The sequence below is a fragment of the Mesocricetus auratus genome, unplaced genomic scaffold (genome assembly GCF_017639785.1).
Source record: "Mesocricetus auratus isolate SY011 unplaced genomic scaffold, BCM_Maur_2.0 Super-Scaffold_100020, whole genome shotgun sequence".
Classification (NCBI taxonomy): domain Eukaryota; kingdom Metazoa; phylum Chordata; class Mammalia; order Rodentia; family Cricetidae; genus Mesocricetus; species Mesocricetus auratus.
In genome coordinates this window covers 28,703,510-28,723,499 of record NW_024429201.1, presented here as the reverse complement: position 1 = coordinate 28,723,499, position 19,990 = coordinate 28,703,510, and the positions used below count along the sequence as shown (strand labels likewise).

The 19,990-nt window shown below is 39.9% G+C and overlaps 1 protein-coding gene across 5 annotated transcripts in view; it reads right to left on the bottom strand.

Moving 5' to 3' along the window:
• Window positions 1-614: 614 nt before the first annotated feature.
• Window positions 615-19,990, bottom strand: part of Xrcc4 (X-ray repair cross complementing 4) — a 186,769-nt gene continuing 167,393 nt past the window's right edge. For all 5 annotated transcript variants that reach the window (XM_040729048.1, XM_040729050.1, XM_021223431.2 and 2 more), the window contains one exon: window positions 615-1,179. In XM_040729048.1, the coding sequence (XP_040584982.1) occupies window positions 1,123-1,179 (57 nt within the window). In that variant the 3' untranslated portion in view covers window positions 615-1,122. The remainder of the gene's footprint in view (window positions 1,180-19,990) is intronic.

The window sequence follows — 19,990 nt, the reverse complement described above, 5'->3', positions numbered from 1 at the left end:
CTAGTAGGTGGCCAAAATGAAGGAGGACCACACAGAACATATGAAGTTCCAGAAGCAGGAAACAGAGTCGATGAGCTTTATCAGAAAACTCAGATGACTCAGAGTGGACCAACTACCGATTTGACGGCATCCCGTGCATTATAATTTTGACAGGAGGGAATGGATGCTCAGTTGGAAAAAATGGTGTCAGAAGTAGAGGTCAGGAAGTGAACAGTAAGAAATGTATTGCGTTTTACTAGTGATATATATGATATGGTCTTTGCTTTCAAGAAAGGCCTGAAAAAGGTTATGTTTTGTTCCCTATTTTGTTTTTTTGGTTCCAAGAATGGTCATATTTACATATGCAAACACTCACATTTTTCTTTATTCTTGAGTTTCATACACATGTGCAATGAAATGCAATAAATTTGTGTCCCATTTCTCCTCTCCAAATCCTTCCACATATTAATCAATATGTTCCCTTCCCATCTTCATGTCTTTTTTAATAACCCACTAAGGCCAATTAATGCTGCCAATGTGTGCATGGCTGTGGGCCATCTCTGGAACATGGGATGTCCACCAGTGAGAACTGTAGAAACATAAGTTACTACAATAAAGACAAAGTTCTGTTAAAGTTTCTTTAGGAACACAAACTTTTATTAATTATCAGATATTCAGATTGTTTACATACAACATAAAGATATATTTTATATGTGTCACTTCATAAATTGAAGTTTTCAAACATGTTGTTTAAAGTGCAATTCAAATAGAATCAGGGACATTTTAAAAAGATGGTTTTCCTTTGCCCTATTACCAAAATCTTCCAAGAGTCATTAAAAAGTTACAATAACATGTAAAGGAATATGATAAATGTACCCTTTGGAATAAAAATTCAGATTTAGTAGGCAACATGAATGGTTGATAAAAGTGTCCCTTTGCCATTCAATCAGATTATCATATAATTCTGTAATTCACTTTGTGTGTACATAGTAACCATTGCTGCTAAGCTTAATGCCTGTCTTTTCATTTGAAAGAGCTGGACAAAGAAAGTCGCTTAATGAACACAAGTCAGGTCCTAGGATTTGTATCTAATCAAAGATATCTTCCGGGCTGCTGTTTTTCAAGGTTTCTAAAGACATGTTTTCAGCAGAAGCGTGCTCGTGCCCTTCTTTCAAGGTGTGAGGCAGTGAGGGGGCAAGCCTAGAGGAAAAGAAAACCATGATAGTTATCTTTTAGTTTCTTTCTTTCTAGTTTTTATTTTTCCTTTTATTGAAAATAGATATTTATATCTTACATAATATGTCCTGATTGCAGTTTCCTTTCCCTCTACTCCTCCTAGTTCCTTCCTGCCTCCCTTACCATCCAGATCCATTGTCTTTCTGTCTTCCTTCAGAAAATAAACAGGCTTTGAGAGATAAAAATAAAATAAAACAAAAACTAACACACTGGGTTAGAACAAAACAAACCAATACAAGGAAAAGAGTCCAAGAGAAAGTACAAGAAACAGAGACCCACTCTTCTCCACACTCAATACTCTCATAAAAACACTAAACTGGAAGCCATAATATATATACAAAGAACCTGTAGGGTAAAATGGGAGAAATATAAATAAAGTTAAATTTTTAAAAAGAGATAAAATTAAACAACAACAACAACAAAATGACTTGAATCTCCAAAGATGTCAATGAAGTGTCTTTTCTACTGATCATCTATTGTTGGGCATGAAGTCAACCCTTAAGAGTAGTTTTCTCCCCCCTCCCCCAGTATAACTCCTTGAAAAAAATTAATTTTCTTTTGCTAGTGGTTTTCAATTAAACATAGTTTTTGTGTTAGGAATGGGACCTATGCCCACTTCTCCTTTCAGCTCTAGGACTCCATCTGGTGCAGACCTATGCAGGTCCTGTGCATGCTGCCTCGGTCTCTGTGAGTTCATATTGTGTCCATTATATTCATTTAGAGGCCTTGTTTCTTTGGTGTCTTCCATCTCTTCTGGCTCTTACATTCTTTTCATCTCTTCTTCTGCAGGGTTGAGCCCTGAGGGGAGGGAGGTGATGGAGACACCTTGTCTAGAGTTGACCTCACTCTTTACCTATTGTCTGGTTGTGAGTGTCTGTATTTGTTCTACTCATTAATGTCCATGTTGTCCTTCAGTAACTGCACTCTCTGATCACATGAGTTTCTTCAGATAGTCAGCTATCAGTTGATAACCTGTTTATAATTAATAATGACTCCATATACATGGCAGATAGGGATGAAATGTACTGGTGCACATCACTTATTGGGTCTACATATAATTATGCAGAAAACCAAATTCTGTTCAGATGCATGAGTTCATGCAGCTACTGCCTCACTGGATTTGACTTCTATAATGTAAATATAGTTTGTGAAACCAAGACAACAGCCTTGTTCATTCCTTGACCACTGTGGCTGAGCAGACTGGGATGCAGGAACACAGAGTTCAGTCAAAAGTGAACTGATGTCCTTGAGTAAACACTGCCAGTGGTTCACCACTGAGCCCAAGGAAGCATTACTCAATAATAACTAGAGGGGGTAGATGTGATTAGATCACATTAATCCATTAATTGAGGTATCTCCATGTTTCCAGCTTTGAAGACTTGGCTAACTTACTATAGTTACAAGAGTGTATGGTTGAAGAAGCAGCGATGTGGCCTTAGGCAAGCCAATTCATCCCATGGGAATCCAGTTCTCTTTCCTATAAAACTGAGGTGACATGTGCCTTAATAGTGATGTGGAGATTAAGCTAGGTGGTACAAATGAAAATGCTTGTAAATTCCCACAAGACAAGTAGAAACTGTTATTGTCAGTGGCTGATAACATATTAAGATCTGGTAGTAGAGTAAAGGAATAACCAACTGAAGTCCAGAAATATCAGCTATGTATGATAATTTTAAAATCCCTGCATCTACATTTATTTGAATAGACTATTAAAACTGAATTCACTGACCAGTCCTCCTTGGTCTCTAGACTATGCACAATTAAACATGACTGACTACCCCCAACCTGGGATGTATCTTGATTGCTCCAAGTAAGCCAAGGGCAGACAACCTGATTATGCCAATGTGTGAGGCATTAATACAGTATCAAGATGACAATAATATCCCCAGCAATTTATAGAAAATACAGAAGTAACTATCATAGCAGAAAAAGATACTGTAAAAATAACAGCTTATCATTACACATACATTTTCACAATCTACACTCATATACATGTACAAACACACACACACACAGACACACACACACATACGCATGCTTTCACAAAGCACACACACACATATACAGCACATAAACAGATCTCTGCCCCCGGGGTCTGAGATGTCTTAGTCACTTTTAGCTCTCTTGTGCAAAATAGATGACTGAGTTATGTCAATTATAAAGTCAGACTTGGAAAGGCCTTTGCAATCTTGTTCACTGTCTAGACACTTACCCCCTAGAAAGCAGAGGTCTATCAACTCTGTTTTAAAATGTCAGCAGAAGACAAAAGGATTACTCTGAAGGGATGAGGCAGAAAGGAAGAGATTCCTGGTGCTGCACTTATAACTGCTGTCTGTCTAAATAAAGCCCAGTGCTTAAGAAGCTGATTTGCCCCTTGTTAGGGTCCTGAGCCACGACAGGCACAGTGAGGATGGCACATGACAGGAATGCCCAACTCTCAGGTCTCGTATGTCCGTCCACATCAAAGAAAAGTTAATCTCTCTCCCAAGTGACAAGGATTTCAGACATGTTTTGTAAACTTCAGAAAACAAAAGAACAAAATGATTTTTTCCTGTTTTAGCTTTTTACTATTTAGGATTCAGGTAGATTTCAGACAGTTTACTGTGATATGATGGTTCCATAGGGAGAATTCAGAAGCCAGGTTCAGGAGATCATTACTTGGGATCAGCCAAATTTTATGTGTACATTGAAACTATTGTGAATTTTTTTCAAAGCTTGGTTAACAAAAAATGTGTAATAATATCAAGGCTTCCAGAGTATGCCAAATAATTAGATAAAATATTGTTGGTAAGACATTCAATATTTGAAATTACATAGAAAACAACTTGTCAATATCTCCCAAAGATAAGGAAATGTTTCTACCCCTGGCTCAGTAATTCACCAATAGGCAGATATTTAGGACATACATAATTAGGTAGTGATATATTATTTATGATTTATTAAAGCTTTCCTGAGGATTGAGAAAGCAAAGTTAGCCACAAGTTATAGAGGTCAGGCAGTGGTAGTACACACCTTTAATCCCAGGAGTCAGTATTAAAAGGTAGATGGATCTCTGTTAGTTCAAGGCCACATTGACTACATAAAATTGATCCAGTCCTAAAAGAAACAGTTCACACAAGGTGATCTCAGTACCTGAGATCACATGCTTTTAATATATAGTCACAGAGGTGTTTATTGATAGTGAAAAACTGCAAACTAAGTAAATGTCTCTCAACTGGAAAATGGCATATCTGTTCCTGAATTTTCACATAATAGAATACTAGACAGCTATACACATGCACAAGTCTTGAAATGAAATGTTGAGCAATGGATCAAGGCATAAAAGAATGTATATCACTGCATGGCTCTACCTAAAAGTCAAAGTCACAAAACTAAGCAATAGTGATCTTCCAACAATGGTGTATGTGTGAATGTGTTGTATATACACACATGTGTATACATAGTATATGCCTGTGTACCTGTAGATGTTTATTATTTCTGCTTTTCCATGAGATGTCATTTCTGGATACTATCAGCTCCTCTGTGACAATCTTCTCAGATTTTGATACTGTGTAGCTTTGGCTATGATGGAAATGTTCATAGAAAACAGGAGACAAAGTGCTAGCTTAGAGAGCTTGGTTTGGATGTGAGCAGATCTGAAGCACCAGCAGGCCATCTACTTGGAGGGTTATGTGATGCGGAGTAGTTACATAGTAAGAGAGCTCAGGGAAGGCATCTTCAGAGGAGGGCAGACATGGCTGTCAGTGCCTCATCACTGGTCACTCCAGCAAAGGGAAAGTAGAAGAGATACCCAGAGGGGGAAGGAGAAGAGATTCTCAGAGGGGGAAGGAGAAGAGATTCTCAGAGGAGGACTTATCAAAGAGAAAATGCAATGACAAGGGAGATTAAAATTGCAGACACAGAGAGAAAAATGAGCAAAAGGAGCCAGAGGAGAGACTCAAGACAGGACTAACAGCTGGGGCTATTGCCACTTTGGCCAATTCTGGCTCTCACTGTAATGTTGACTGCTGAAGCTTACACTTTAGGTAAATTATTTCACTTATTATTAATTATCTGGTGCTGAGAAGAATAATCTGGAAGGACACTGTTAAGCTTAAGATTTATCATAGAAGGACAGGCAGTGTTTTCTCTCAGGAAAGAGAAGTATTTAACTCCCAGATCGAAGCCCTCACACATTCAATGTTGAACCATCACCCAGCCACTCAACAGGACAGCTGGAAGCAACTGTTCTGCTTATGTTTAAAAAAAAGGCTATGCAGCTAAGTTTTGTTTCACTCTTTCTTCCCCCCGGGGTTGAGTGGTGGCATATGATCATGATCATCTGCCTGTAAGCTCATGAACATCACAAACATAAATATACAAAATGCAACTTCAAAATGTCAATATTGCCAAGAATTGCTGGGGTATATCAGTAATCCTAGTTCACAGGGGGAAGTTGAGGCTGCAGGATTACATGCTTTTGGTGATCTTGGGCTAGCTTGTAGCTTATATATCAAAAGTCAGTGTCTAAAAGCAAAACAAAATAGAAGCTAAATATCTTTGGGATGCATCAGTTCAAGTCGTCATGAGAAAGACTAAGGAAAACTATGAAAATCAAAGCAAAAGCAACAGCAACACCCTTCACAAAACAATAACAAAACTGAATCAAAACATAAGGTCCCCACTGAAATTAAGCAATCAGACTACTATCACATTGACTTTCAACAGAGTTCCTATCATGCATTTTACAAGAAAATTCATGAACTCCTAAATTCAACATACGACTACTATTTACTAAAATATTTAAATAAAGAACTTAAAGATTTGATATCACCAGTTTATTTTAAAATCAGAAATTAGTATTTAGAGATATATTAGGTGTTAGAATGGGAAGGGTAGCTGACTGATTTCTAGCTGACCTTATAAAAACCAAGGCTTCTAAACAAATGAACAGACCGAAGCCACCAGGACCAAGTAAAAGCAGAGGCTCACACCGTCTGGAATTCACAGGTCATTTCACTGGCCTGGGAATGTGAAAGAAAAGAAGCAGACTCTCCTGGCAACCCAAGTGGCAAACAAGAGAAATTCATGGACATCTTCTAATATGCATGACCCTGCTGTTTAAACATGAACAAGAACACAGAAATACCCTTTGGGATATGTGACATTGAATTATACATGAAAAGAATAAAAACAGAAGGTAGTTACAGCCAGTGATTTCTTAATGATTTGTAGACATTGTAACAGGATAAAATTTCCTGTGAAAGTATCTAGAACAGATTTGAAAATAAGACTAGTGGGGACTAATGAGATACTTGGCACATAAAAATTGTTGCCGCAGGAGAATGATGACCCAATTTTGATCCCTAGAACCCATTGTAAAGGTAGATGGAGAAACCCAACTCCATAGAGTTGTCCTCTGCATAAAATTCGGTTTTAAAACCAACCACTAGATAAATAGATCCACAACCCCTAAGAAGGGAAGCATGTACAGAAAAATTTCATAACAATACATTTACCAGTTGCTAAATGTATTTGGATAAATTAATTGTTGTGGCAACTAACCACATAATCAGTATACTAGTTTACAGAAGATGTAAAAATCATGTTTGACCTTCATCCAGTAGCTGACGGAAGCAGATGCAGAGATCCTTGCCTAAGCATTGGGCCAACCTCTGGAGTCACATTGAAGATAGGAAGGAGGGATTATATGAACAAAGGGGTCAAGATTATGATGGGGAAACCCACAGAGACAGCTGACCATATGAGCAAAGGGGTCAAGATCATGATGGGGAAACCCACAGAGACAGCTGACCAGAGCTAGTAGAAGCTCACCAATGCTACACTAATATCTGGGAAACCGGCACAGGACCAAACTAGGCACTCTGAATGCTCCGTGGCTAGAGCAGTCTGTGAGGCCACTGGTAGTGGGACCAGGATCTATCCCTTGTGCATGAACTGACTTTTTGGAGTTCATTCCCTATGGTGGGATGCCTTGCTCAGCCTAGATACAGTGGGGAGGGTCTTGGTCCTGCCTCACCTTGATATGCCAAACTTGGTTGACTCTCCATGGGAGTCCTTACCCTTACTGAGAAGTGGATGGGGGGTTAGGTGAGAGAGATGGGAGGGAGGGGAACTTTGTTTGGTATGTAACATGAAAAAAACCCTTTGAAATAAAAAAAATTGCAAAAGCTAGTTTTGAAAATTTTCAGCTGCACTTTGTTTTCACTGGGTTGAACTGGCACAGGTACTATTTGCTGCTCACTGCACTACACTTGCAACCTTCTTGGGAGGGCTCTGATTTATTTCACCTGACACCATATTTGGCACACAAATGTTCAGTGGTTGCATGTATTAACAATGACAAATGACTAAGTGAATGAGGTAGACAGTACACAGGAGAAGGCGTAGTAAAGTCACGCAATCCACCTAGCACACAGCAGTGAACTTGGTAGTTAGCAGCCAGGCAGCAAAGGCAGGGTGTTAGCCTCTACGCTTTCCTCACTCCAAAGTCAACAGTACCCATGCCACACTTATTAAGGGAGTCTATGAATTTGTGGGCGTCCTCCAGGGGATGCTCCTCTTCTCAGGAGGGCAGTGTGAATGTGGAAATGGAATGTCTCAAAAAGTTGTCCTGTGAGATGGTCTCTAAAAGGGAATGAGATCTGTGCTGTGAATTTTAGGAGACTATTTTTCTTCACTAACTCCTTTAATTATTTCCTGGGAACAGTTCATAACAGAAGGCACAATAATCCTCCTGTAACAGCATCTTTAAGTAAGGTGAGAGCAAAGAACAGCATAATGTGTGTAGAAAATCGCACGTGTGTGTGTGTGTGTGTGTGTATGTGTGTGTGTGTGTGTGTACATAAGTGCATGAACATATATCCTTCTGTGTCTAGAACAGGTTTGGAAGGTTCTGTGGCCAGAGATGGTAGATGTTTGACTGGGAAATGGCTGTAACTTATACTGGGTCTCTCTCTCTCTCTCTCTCTCTCTCTCTCTCTCTCTCTCTCTCTCTCTCTCTCTCTCTCTCTCTCTCTCTCTCTCTCTCCCCCTCTCTCTCTCTCTCTCACACACACACACACACAATTGAAAATTGTATTTTAAATAAGTGTTTTAAGAAAAAATGGAAGCTTGTTTATCAGGGTTTCCAAATGAGTCTAGCACTAGGTCCTCTTTTCTCACACTCTCTCAACCATCAACATTCCAAGCAAGCAGTGTTCTCTGAACAGTCAGCACTGGCTCGCTGTCTTGAAGATACAGTCTATTGACTCGGACTCCAGAATTTAGCAGTCTAATGATAGGAAAAGAAAAAAATAGAAGATGAGCTCCTGGTTTAGGCACATCTAGTGCTGGAGCAGTGGGAACTGCACAGTCAGACCACCTTCTGAGACATAGAAGGCAGTGATTTCTCAGGAACCTAGGACCAACAATGGCTTCCCTATGGCACAGAAGGGGCTGCTTTAATTCTGGTGACTGATGTTACAATTCACATAATGCAGCACCTTAGGAAAACTATATCATCCTATAGTTAGAAGCCTAGCTTAAAATCAAGGAGTTGGCTCATAGCTCTCTCCTTTGGAGGCTCTGGGGAGAAGAAAGTGTTTCCTACACTCTGCAGCTTCTTGAACAATCCCACTTCCAATGTGGGTAGCAGTTCACATCCTCACATCACCAATACTTTCGTGCTGCTGACTTTTCAATTTTCTCTCACTTTCCCCTCCTCATTGTACCACTTGGTGATGAGCCTCGACCAACCTGGATAATCTAATAGTACATCCGTGCTATTATAAAGCCAGCTTGTTTGCAACCTCCATTCACTTGTAAACTTAATGTTTGCTTCCATGTGGTCAAACACATTCTCAGAGTCCATGGATTATGAAAGTGGTTATTTTGGAATGGAGTATTATTCTGCCATTACCCCATCATTCATTTTGTTAGGCCTCAATTGTCGCTCTAACTTAACCAAGTTAAATACACTTCAGGAAAACTGATTAGAGAAGGATGCATAAGAATAAGCTATGTAATGCCCAGCCCTTGGACTGGTTGAAAAAAATACTGACAGATTCGTGCAAGATGACCCAAAAGATCATAAACAATACATGTTGGGCCTTCTCTACAGACTAATAGAGTCAGAATCACTGACACAGGTTTGCCAGAAGTTTTTTTCTTTAAATTATAAGTTTACACAATTACTTTTCTAAGTAGCTCTGGAGTTTATACATTTATATGCTTAAAGTTCACATTAGTACATTTAACCTAGTTTATGTTTGAAAGAGGTAAGTTGTGGTTAAATGGATACTCTTTCAATCTTTGTGGCTATGGTCTCAACAGGAAATGCTGGAAAATTTCTAGGCATACACATACTCAGAACCCAAGCTACTGAAGACCCCAGAATACTGACTTTTCATTTGATTACTGACAAACAAGTCAAGGATGAAGTAAAGTCTGCTGCATACCATGTTCTTCTCAAGAGGGGTTACCAGATCAGGCTCCCCATAATCAAACAAGAAGAGTCAACAAGCAGAAATTAAAATATTAAAGGAAGAAATTATAATGCTTGTTTTGGTTTTTCAAGACAGGGCTTCTCTGTGTAATAGCCCTGGCTGTCTGAGAACTCACTTGGTAGACCAGGCTGTCCTTGAACTCACTGTAGAGCCACCTGCCTCTGCTTCCTGAGTGCTGGGATTAAAGGCATATGTCAACACAGTACAGCATTCCCCTTACAAATCTTTAACTGTTGCTTCTTTCCCTGCTTTCCTCTTTGCTTCAACTTTCCTTTTGGTTATTATGGGTTCAAATTCTACCTAGGAAATGTCAACTTAAAATGTTATGTACTTCATGTACCTTGCTACATGTACAAAGTAGACTATAGAACTATTTTAACACATTGCAAACTCATTTTGCTGAAAACAACACAGCTATGAGTTATCTTGCTAACTATAATGTATGAAATTTAAGCCAAGACCATTTATATGGCTAATGCCCCTTTAGTGCAAAAGATGCTTATATCCTGATTATAAATGCTATTTTTAAAAGTCATTACCATCTCCATCTTGACTGACAAATACTTAACAAACATTCAAAGGAGAATTATGCTTTACTGGATGTTGTCTGCATAATATAAAACTGATGTGCTCACTGCCTTCTTTGAGCTTACAATCTGAAACAGATGTCATGCTGTGAACGGATACCAAAAGATCAAGGTGCTTTCACTGCATTTGCTCAGGGACAGAAAAGCATCACAGGAAATGTTTATATTATATTTCAGTAACAGTGCAAATTTTGCATTGTGTGCTAATGCATGTATAAGAATAAACTTTATACTCAAAAATTGGTAAGGTACAAATTTTATAAATGCAATGTTTTGTCTCCTTAAGAAATCAAGAGTTCACATCTGTGCATGTAGGAAGAATACAGTTGTCAGTCACCACAGAACAACCATTGTACACATGTGTGCCAGATGCATCCATGTAAAATAATCCCACGTGTTTCACAGATGAATCACTGAAAACGTAATTACACATCAGTCCAATTTTATTAGCAACAGGTTAACTTATGGCAAAGCCATATGGTACAATCCACCCAGAAGTCACAGAAAATTTAAAAGTGGTTACTTATAGATGTTCAAGCAGGAACTCTGCTTGTGCTGTTTTGCTTTGTTATATTGGTGACAAGGTAAGTGATGATTATGTTATCAATAAAGTATCTTTATGGTAGGCATGTGTTGCCATCTATTATTAGTAAATGTTTTTTTTATTTTATTTTCCAGTTTAAATTTAGATAAGAATCAAGGTTGCTTCACAAGTCAGTAAATGTTATACAGATAAATTTACATTATATGACCTTATTTTGAACAAAATGGAAACAGTGGCCACAAAATCTCACCTATGTAATTAATGAGCATTAAGGCAAAAAAACTTCATTTTTAATATCACAGAATATAGCTTTGTACAGACTATTATAGATGTTTTACTTCTGTAGTTTAAATGTTGAGTATATATATATAATTTATCTGCAATATATACATACATATATATATGTATATGTAGACTTACTGAAAATAAACTAACATATGTAAACTTCATAACATCAGCCAGTAGAGTATTAAGGACCACTACTCTGTGTTTAATAAACCTCTTTGTCTATTTACATACACAGTTTGCTTCCTTCATATGCTAAAGCACTATGTAACAAATAAAATATTTAAGTCGGGTGTGGTGGTGCATGTCCTTAATCTCATTACTTGGGAGGCAGAGGCAGGCAGATCTCTGTTAATTCCAAGACAGGCTCTAAAGCTACACAGTGATATCCTGTCTCGAAACCTCCTAACCCCTAAAATTATTTAATGGAAAAGTCTTTTAAGAGTTCAATTTTCCGGTTTAAAGAGAGACTATTTAAATCAAAGAAAAGCAGCACACCAAAATACTTTCGACTCTCCTTCTTCCCTCCAGGCCTCCCAGGATGCCACACTTTCAAGCTGATAACTCCTTATCCTCCGATTATATTTGTTACACACACACACTCTCTCTCTCTCTCTCTCTCTCTCTCTCTCTCTCTCTCTCTCTCTCTCTCACACACACACAATATTGGAAGACACCCGAGTGTGTGTGTGTATTGCACAATATTTATGAGTATGAAGTGTTGTGCCTGGTTTTGCTGTTTGTGTTTATAGTGTTTCAAGGCTGGTTATTATTGGACACAGAAATTAATGGATTGTTGAAATTGCAGACCCAACCAATGGACATACCTACATCACAACTCCCATGTCTTTGCCACAGGGAGTGAATGGTGTAGAAGACAGGTTGGTAATGGTATAAGAGCCAGAATATTTGAAAGTCTGCTGTGAGACAGTCTCTGCTAGAAATAGGTGCATAGACAATACTGCATCAATAGTAATGCCAACAGACATGTTAACCAAATCTATTTCTACAGAGCATTTCATTTGGAAACTATACCTGGAAGACATACTGCATCAACTATGTTTAGAGCAATGCTTGTTATACCACTCAGTGTTAAGAAAGAAAGTGACACATTCATACAACAAGGATATCTGTTCCACTATATTCATAGAAGCACTATTTGTAATAGCCAGAACCTGGAAGCAACCTAGATGCTCCTCTCTCTACTGTGGTACATTTACACAACGAGTACTACTCAGTGGAAAAAAACAATGGAATCTTGAAATTTGCAGGCAAATGGACAGCACTAGAAGAAACCATCCTGAGTGAGGTAACCTTGTCACAAAAAGACAAACATGGTATGTACTCACTCACATATGGATTTTAGAGTTGGATCAGGGGAGTGTCAGCCTACAATCCCACTGCCAGAGAGTCTGGAAAACAGGAAGGACGCTAAGAGAGATATGCATGGTACCCCTGAGAAAGGGAATGAGGCAAGATCTCCTGAGCAGATTGGGAGCATCCGGGGAGGGGAGAGGGAGCTGGCAAAAAAAGAGAGGAAGAGGAGGGGAGAGGAGGACATGGGGGAGCAGGAAGGTTGAGTCAGGGAAAGAATAGAGGAGAGCAGGATGAGAGATACCATAATAGAGAGAGTCATTTTAGGTTTGAGGAGAGAACTGGCACTAGTGAGATTTCCAGAGATCTACAAGGATGACACCAACTAGCAAACTAAGCAATAGTGGAGAAACTAACTTAAATGTCCCTCCCTGATAATGATTTTGACGATTACCTTATATGTCATCCTAGAAACTTCATCCAGTGACAGATGGAAGCAGAGGCAGACACCCACAGCTAAACACTGTTGTGAACTCCTGGAACCCAGTGACAGAGAGGGAGGAGTGATGAGCAAAAGAGTCAAGACTGCGCTGGTGAAACCCAGAGAAACAGCTGACCTGAACAAGGGGCAGCTCTTGGACCCCAGACTGATGGCTGAGAGGCCAGCATGGGACTGATCCAGACCCCCTGAATGTGGGCATCAGTGAAGAGGCCTAGGCAATCTATGGGGCCTTAGGTAGTAGATCAGTATTTATCCCTGGCATACAAATGGACTTTGAGTATCCATCCCACAAGGACTCTTGGGTAAGGGCCTAGGCCCTGCTCTGAACGAAATGACAGACTATGGACATCTCCATGGAGGGCCTCACCCTCCCTGGGGAACAGAGTGGGGATTGGGCAGGGGGCTGAAGGAGACTGGTGGAGGTGTGGGGGTGGGGGGAAGGGCGAGGGTGCTGGGATTGCCATGTGAAGCAAGCTTGTTTCTAATTTAAATACAAAAATTAAAAAACTCTAATAGTTCTAAAAGTCTCAACTTTTGAAATGTGGAAGATAGTCCTAAACTAATCTCTACTACTTCAATTCTGTGCCGTATCTGTACATACCTGTACAGCATGTATGTGAACACAAGGGAGTACATGTACATGCTTGCTGAGGCCAGAGGTCTAACTCTGGTGTCTTCCAATATTGCTCTTCACTGTATACATGTATGTATATATGAATGTATATATGTATATATGTGTATTTGTGTGTGCATGTATATGTATACATATATGTAATATCTCATCCATATATAAATCTTTCTTTCTTTCTTTCTTCTTTTATTTATTTATTTATTTATTTGGTTTTTCCAGACAAGGTTTATCTGTGTAACAGCTCTGACTGTCCTGGAACTCACTTTGTAGACCACCGACTCACAGACATCGAACTTCCTCTGTCTCCAGAGTGTTGAGATTAAAGGCGTGTGCCACCATGCAGGCCTTCACTTATCTGGTAAGACGGTGTTTTTCAACGAACCCAGACTTTTTGGTTAATCTAAGCAGCCAGCATTCTCTTGAGCCCTGCTTCCTCATTCTGCCCTCAGTTCCCTTGGGTTAGAGATGTAGATGACCATCTGCCTTTTTCTTTTAAAAAACTTACTGTTGAATTATACTAGTTTAAAATATGTGCTTTATCCTCCCCTTTCTCTCTAGCTTTAAGGTGTTTTTGTTTCTTTGCTTTTAGAGACAGGATTTCATTGTGTAGCTTTGGAGCCTGTCCTGAAACTTGCTCTGCACACGAGGCTAGCCTAGAACTCATTGAGCTCTGCCTGCCTTTGTCTCCTAAGTGCTGAGATTCACAGCATGTGCCATCACTGCTTGGTGGTTTAACATATCTTAATAATAACAAAATAGTGACATGAGCATCTTGGGAGCAACCAATGACTTTCCGATTGGATTAAAGTCCTGTTCCAGAAGAAGAAACTCAGACCTGTAGCCATTATCTTGCCAAGAACCTATACCCAGACAGTCATTGGCCCTATGGAGAAATCTACTAGTATTGTGCAGCCAATAGATACAGTATCAAACCAACTTCTATTCATCTATTGTTATATCATAGGTCACTGCATCTGTCAATCTTCATTTGAGAAGCTTCCATTTGAAGTAGATGATGATTAACAAAGTGACCTCCTACTGACCAAGTGGCAGAGAATAGGAGAATTCAGAATGCTCTGCTTTAAATGAAAACACACACACACACACACACACACACACACACACACACTTTTCTCCCAAGACTTGGGGATCACTGTGGAAGAGGAGTTAGAAAGCTTGTAAGACCCAGAGATTGTGGATGACAACAGGGAACATCTTCTGGACACAGCAGGACAGCTGCACATTGGATTCAGAGGTTGTGACACAATGGACAGAGTCTGTGCACTTCTAAGCACACATGGTGCTGGAGTTGAGAGTTCTACATCTTCCAGGCAACAGCAAGTGAACAGAGACATTGGGTGTGCTTGATTATATGTGAGACCTCAAAGTGTACTTCCACAGTGACATAACATACTTCCTCCAGTAAGGCCACACCCACTCCAGCAAAGCCATACCTCCTAATAGTTCCACTCCCATTAGGGACCATTTTTTTTCAAACTAGCACAGATGAGCAATCATATTCTTAGCTGTGGAGCAATTAATGGTTGTTAGATGCTTTGAAAGGAAGGGCCAGTTTTGTCTATAAGTACAGCCTCTGGTCTATCAGTTATGCTTCAGTGAATGATCCTACATCTAAAATTATTTTGTTAGGAATGATAGAATAAATGGGAAGATTGTTGAATCTACTTTTAAACTAAAAATCAACTATTAATTTTAAATATCTTACATTTACATGGATTTTATATATTGATATATATATTTGTTATACTGTATATATGTTTCTACTCTTGTTTAAGATATTTTTGTATATTGATACAAATTTAAGATTATTTTTGTTATCTTGTATATATATTTCTACTCTTATTTCAGGTATTGAACCTATGCCACTCATTTAAAAATGTAATGTATAATTAAGAAATACAGGTTAGTAGTATTTTATAATAATCAAACTTGTAGTCATGTTAGGTATGTTTTCAAGGTCATAGACAAATTTAGGTAGCTGGTCTTCAAACACTACAGAGTATGGTATTTAAGATTTTTTAATAACAAAAGGCTTTTCGTTACAGTAAGACATGGTTGCCCTTGGCAGCACCAAGTTACTTCAAAATACGATGATAGGCATCAAAGAACTTTCATATAGACTTTGCTTTCATTGTAGCAAAGTTAGGCACAGGGCAAAAACTGCCCTTTCCTTGACTGCTGATAGTATGCTGTTCAAATTGAACAAGCAGAGCACAAAAGAAGGTGAATGCTGATTGCTGAACTTTGCCAAGACAAGGTAGAATGGTTCTTCAAAATTCCTTCTTCACAGAAAAGTCTGTCAGATATTTTAGACCTGTAGGCCAAAGATGGGTGCCCCAAATTGCAAAGGAACCTTGATTGTTCAGGCAGTCAGCTGTCTATCATTTATATAGTTTTGTAAGTCACTTGCTCTGCTTTTCCTCCTTACTCCCATAATATTATATACTTCTTGGGTCTCTGATGGGGTGGAGAATAGTTATAATTTTATAGTTTTCCTTGTTACCAAATAAAGAAAATAAACTTACATATGAGATGTAAAGTTTATGAGGTTGAGAAAAAGAAAAACTTACGTTGTTTATCTAAAAGATGTTTTAAGGTCTAAAAAGATATGTTTAGGATTTGATAAGTGTACAGGTATAAAATTTTGTACTCCCCAAGATAGGATAGATAACAGAGTAATTTCCCCAAATTTGCCAAAAACAAATGGACTAGACATTGTGGACATAATTCTTACCTGATAATTGTTTTTATTATAGAAAGCTTTAATGTGTTAAAAGTTCAAACCTTCACACTGTGTGAAGATGTGTCACTCTGAGCTGTTTACTAAAGAGCTAAATGCCCAATAGCCAGGCAGGAGAAAAATAGGTGGCACTTCTGGGCAGAGAGGGAGCTCTGGGCAGAAGAAGGATGGAGTCTCTAGCCAGATGTGGAGGACATGGGATGGGCAGTATGGAGGTAAGGCAATGAGCCACATGGAAGAATGTAGACGAAAAACTATGAGTTAATTTAAGTTTTAAGAATGAGTTAGGAATAAGCCTAAGGTAAGGCTGAGTTTTCATAATTAATAATAAGTCTCCATGTCATTATTTGCCTGCTGGCAGCCCTGACGAAAAAGTACTACTACACTTTGTACAGCACAAATTGCTTTTGAAGGGTTAAAAGGAAAGTTGGTGGGATATAGTTGGATATGGAAAGGGGAAGAATTTGAGAAGAGGTGGAGGGTAGAATATGATTAAAAACATTGTACAAAATTCTTGACAAGTTGAGGGACAGAGAGAGAGAGGAGAGAAATAATGTGAGAATGGAGTAGGTATGATAGTGAACACTGTCAATGTACAATATATAATTGTATGAAAATATCCTTATGAAACACAATACCATTACAAGGGATATAAACATGAAACTTTTAAACATAAAAGATTCATTTGATTAAATTAAAAACAAACTAAAAGTGAAATTAAATTAATTTTAATTAAATAGAGAAAACACTAATCATTCTTCAACAGTTTCTATTATTTAAAATTATTTTGTGCAATATTTGACACAGGAAACACATAACATGCAATGGAATAATACATCAAACTCCTAAATGCTTCCATTTGAGAATCTAGGTCACCAGCACAGCTACATCCCGTAGAGGTGTAAACCTATCCATGGCTTTTTGCTAAATATCCCTGTACCTTAAAATGAAAAGTTTCTTATGTCTATATTTCTTGTGTAAATGCTTTCCTCTGCACCATTATATAAAAAAAGAATTATTCTATGACTAGTGCTCTGTGACTGGTTTATTTCATTTGGTATTAGCAAATACAAAGGACTCATCTCACTTAGCTGCAATGTTTCCCACTATTGTAACATGGATTTATATAATTTACTTCTATTACATTTGTTATAATAATACTGCTATAAGAATTTTACATATAAATTCATTGAAGCACACATGCCAGGATTCCTCTTTTTATAGCATGAATCTTTGGGTGATAGTACATGCTAATGTTTAATGTTTTGTTATTTATACAAAATTATGTCAAATTTTCAGAATTAATTTCTATCACCATTAAAGCTGCATATATATTCCAGTTGTCAATTCTTTACTAACACATGACAGTAAGAAAACTAGTGAAAATGCTTTTTGAAAAACATTTATTGATTCTTTGTGGATTCCATATCATGCATTCTGATCACACCCATCACTCTGCCTCCCCAACATTCACCCTTACAACCTCCCCCAAAAATAAAACAAAATTTGAAAGAAAAACCAACCCCCCCAAAAAAACCCAAAGCCAAACAAACAAAAACAAGAAGAAAACAACAAACAACAACAAAAGAGAAGAATCTTCTGGAAGCTCTAGGGTGGTCTGTTGAGTCAACAGTTAACAGTTTAGTCCTTTCATCTTCACTTGCAGGTGTTCATCGCCACGAGTCATTGGTCTGGCTATATGCCTCTAGCTTCTCTTATGGATAATGGACTCTCACTCGGGTTCCTCTTGGATATTCTGTTGTTGTCCCATGTCATAGAGATCCTGCAGTTTTGGATCTGTAGGTTTGTCTCCTTCACATGCGCCAACAGTTCATAGATGAGGGGGAGGTTGGGGTGGGCCAACTCATAGCCCACGTTCTGGGCCTGGGTCATAGTTGGGTTGGTAAGCTCAACAGCTTTCCCTCGTTGTCACCACCTGTGCCAGCCCACCCAATGCAGCCTGCAGCAGGGAAAGGGGCCAGTTCTCCTGATGTCATGCACTGTGGTGCAGCTTACCCACACTCACACCACCAGGGCCAGCTCAACTCTCTTGCCCAGGCAAGATGCAGGGCCCTCTCTAGATGACTAGTGTGCTGGCCAGGTAAGTCGCACACCTGTGGGGAGGGGTGGGGCCATCTTTCCTGAATGTAGGGGACCAGCTCTCCTGCTGCAGTATTCAGTTAAGGGCTAGGTCAGCAACCCCAGGGCCAGTGAAGGATAGAGCCAGGACAGCACTGCCCTTAGATTTCAATAGGCTTGGTTCCTATGATTCACATGGTAACACTGGTCATGGATATCAAAACAGACCTCAGCTGTAGCAGGACTACAGACCCAGACATTGTCCTTAGCAGCAGTCCAGGCTCAGGCATCACCATGGACCCAATGGCAGCACAGACCACCCACTACGGCCCTGGCAGCAGCAAGGTCCAAGAATACCAACATGGTCTCAAGTGGCTGACCAGACCTCTGGCATCTACATGGCCCTCAGCAGTAACAGGAGCCACAGACATCAGCTCAGAACCTGGCCACTGTACAGCCATGGAACCAGACATGGTCCGCGGCAGCAGCCCCGGCCTAGATGACACCATGGAGCCAGGTGACAGCATAGGCTATTCATATCAGTATGGCCCTAGCAGCAGCATGGCCCCAGATAGCCATTTGGCCTTTGATGACAACATGGGCCACAGACATCAACACAGAACCTGGCTGTGGTAGCACCACAGAACCAGACATGTTGCTAGGGCAGCCAGGCGCAGATGTCACCATGGTACCAGGCAACACCTTAGGCCATCTGATATGGCATAACCCCTGTGGCAGAGTGACCCTTGGGTACCAACATGGCCACAGGTGGTAGCCCAGAGCCCTGACTTTGGAACGGCCTTCAATGGTATCATGAGCTACGGACATCAACTCAGACCTTGGCTGCTGTAGTGCCATGGTCCCTGACATGGCTCTTACCAGCAGACCTGGCCTGGATGATAACATGGCCTCAGGTTATAATGCTACCCACTCAACTTTGCATGGCGTTAGTAATGGCACAGTCCTTGATCACCACCATGGTAATAAGTTGTGGCCTAGACCTTGGCAACCATTTGGCCTTTGGTGGCATCATAGGCCACTGTACATCAACATAGACCCCAGCTGTGGTAGGACCATTGACCCTGACATGGTCTTCAGCAGCATCTGGGACCTGGATGTCACAGTGGCTCCAGGTGGCAGTTCAGGCCACTGAGATCAACATGGCCCTTGTGGCAGTATGGCCCTTGGATACCAACTTGACCCCAGGTGCCAGTCTAGATTACAGGCCTCTGATTAGTCCTCAATGCCAACAGGAGCCAAAGATAATAACTCATGTCACCTCAGCTGCTTCAGATAGGCCCCTGGCCCTTGGTCATAGCCCAGGCCCAGACATTACCTTGGACTCAGATGGTAAATAGGCCATTCATATTAGGCTCTTCCCCACCACCCTCACCTCTTCAGATCTGTCTCTCTTCACCTCCTCCTCTCTCCCTCTTCCCACCCTGCACACACTCACCATAATAGTGTCTGACTGCATGTTGTCAAAGGCACTGAGCAGGACCTGCTTGAGTCCTGACCACCAGCCATGTGGTGTTATGTGGGGCTGTTGCTGTTTTATATGACCAGGGCTTTGTCCAGGGCTATAC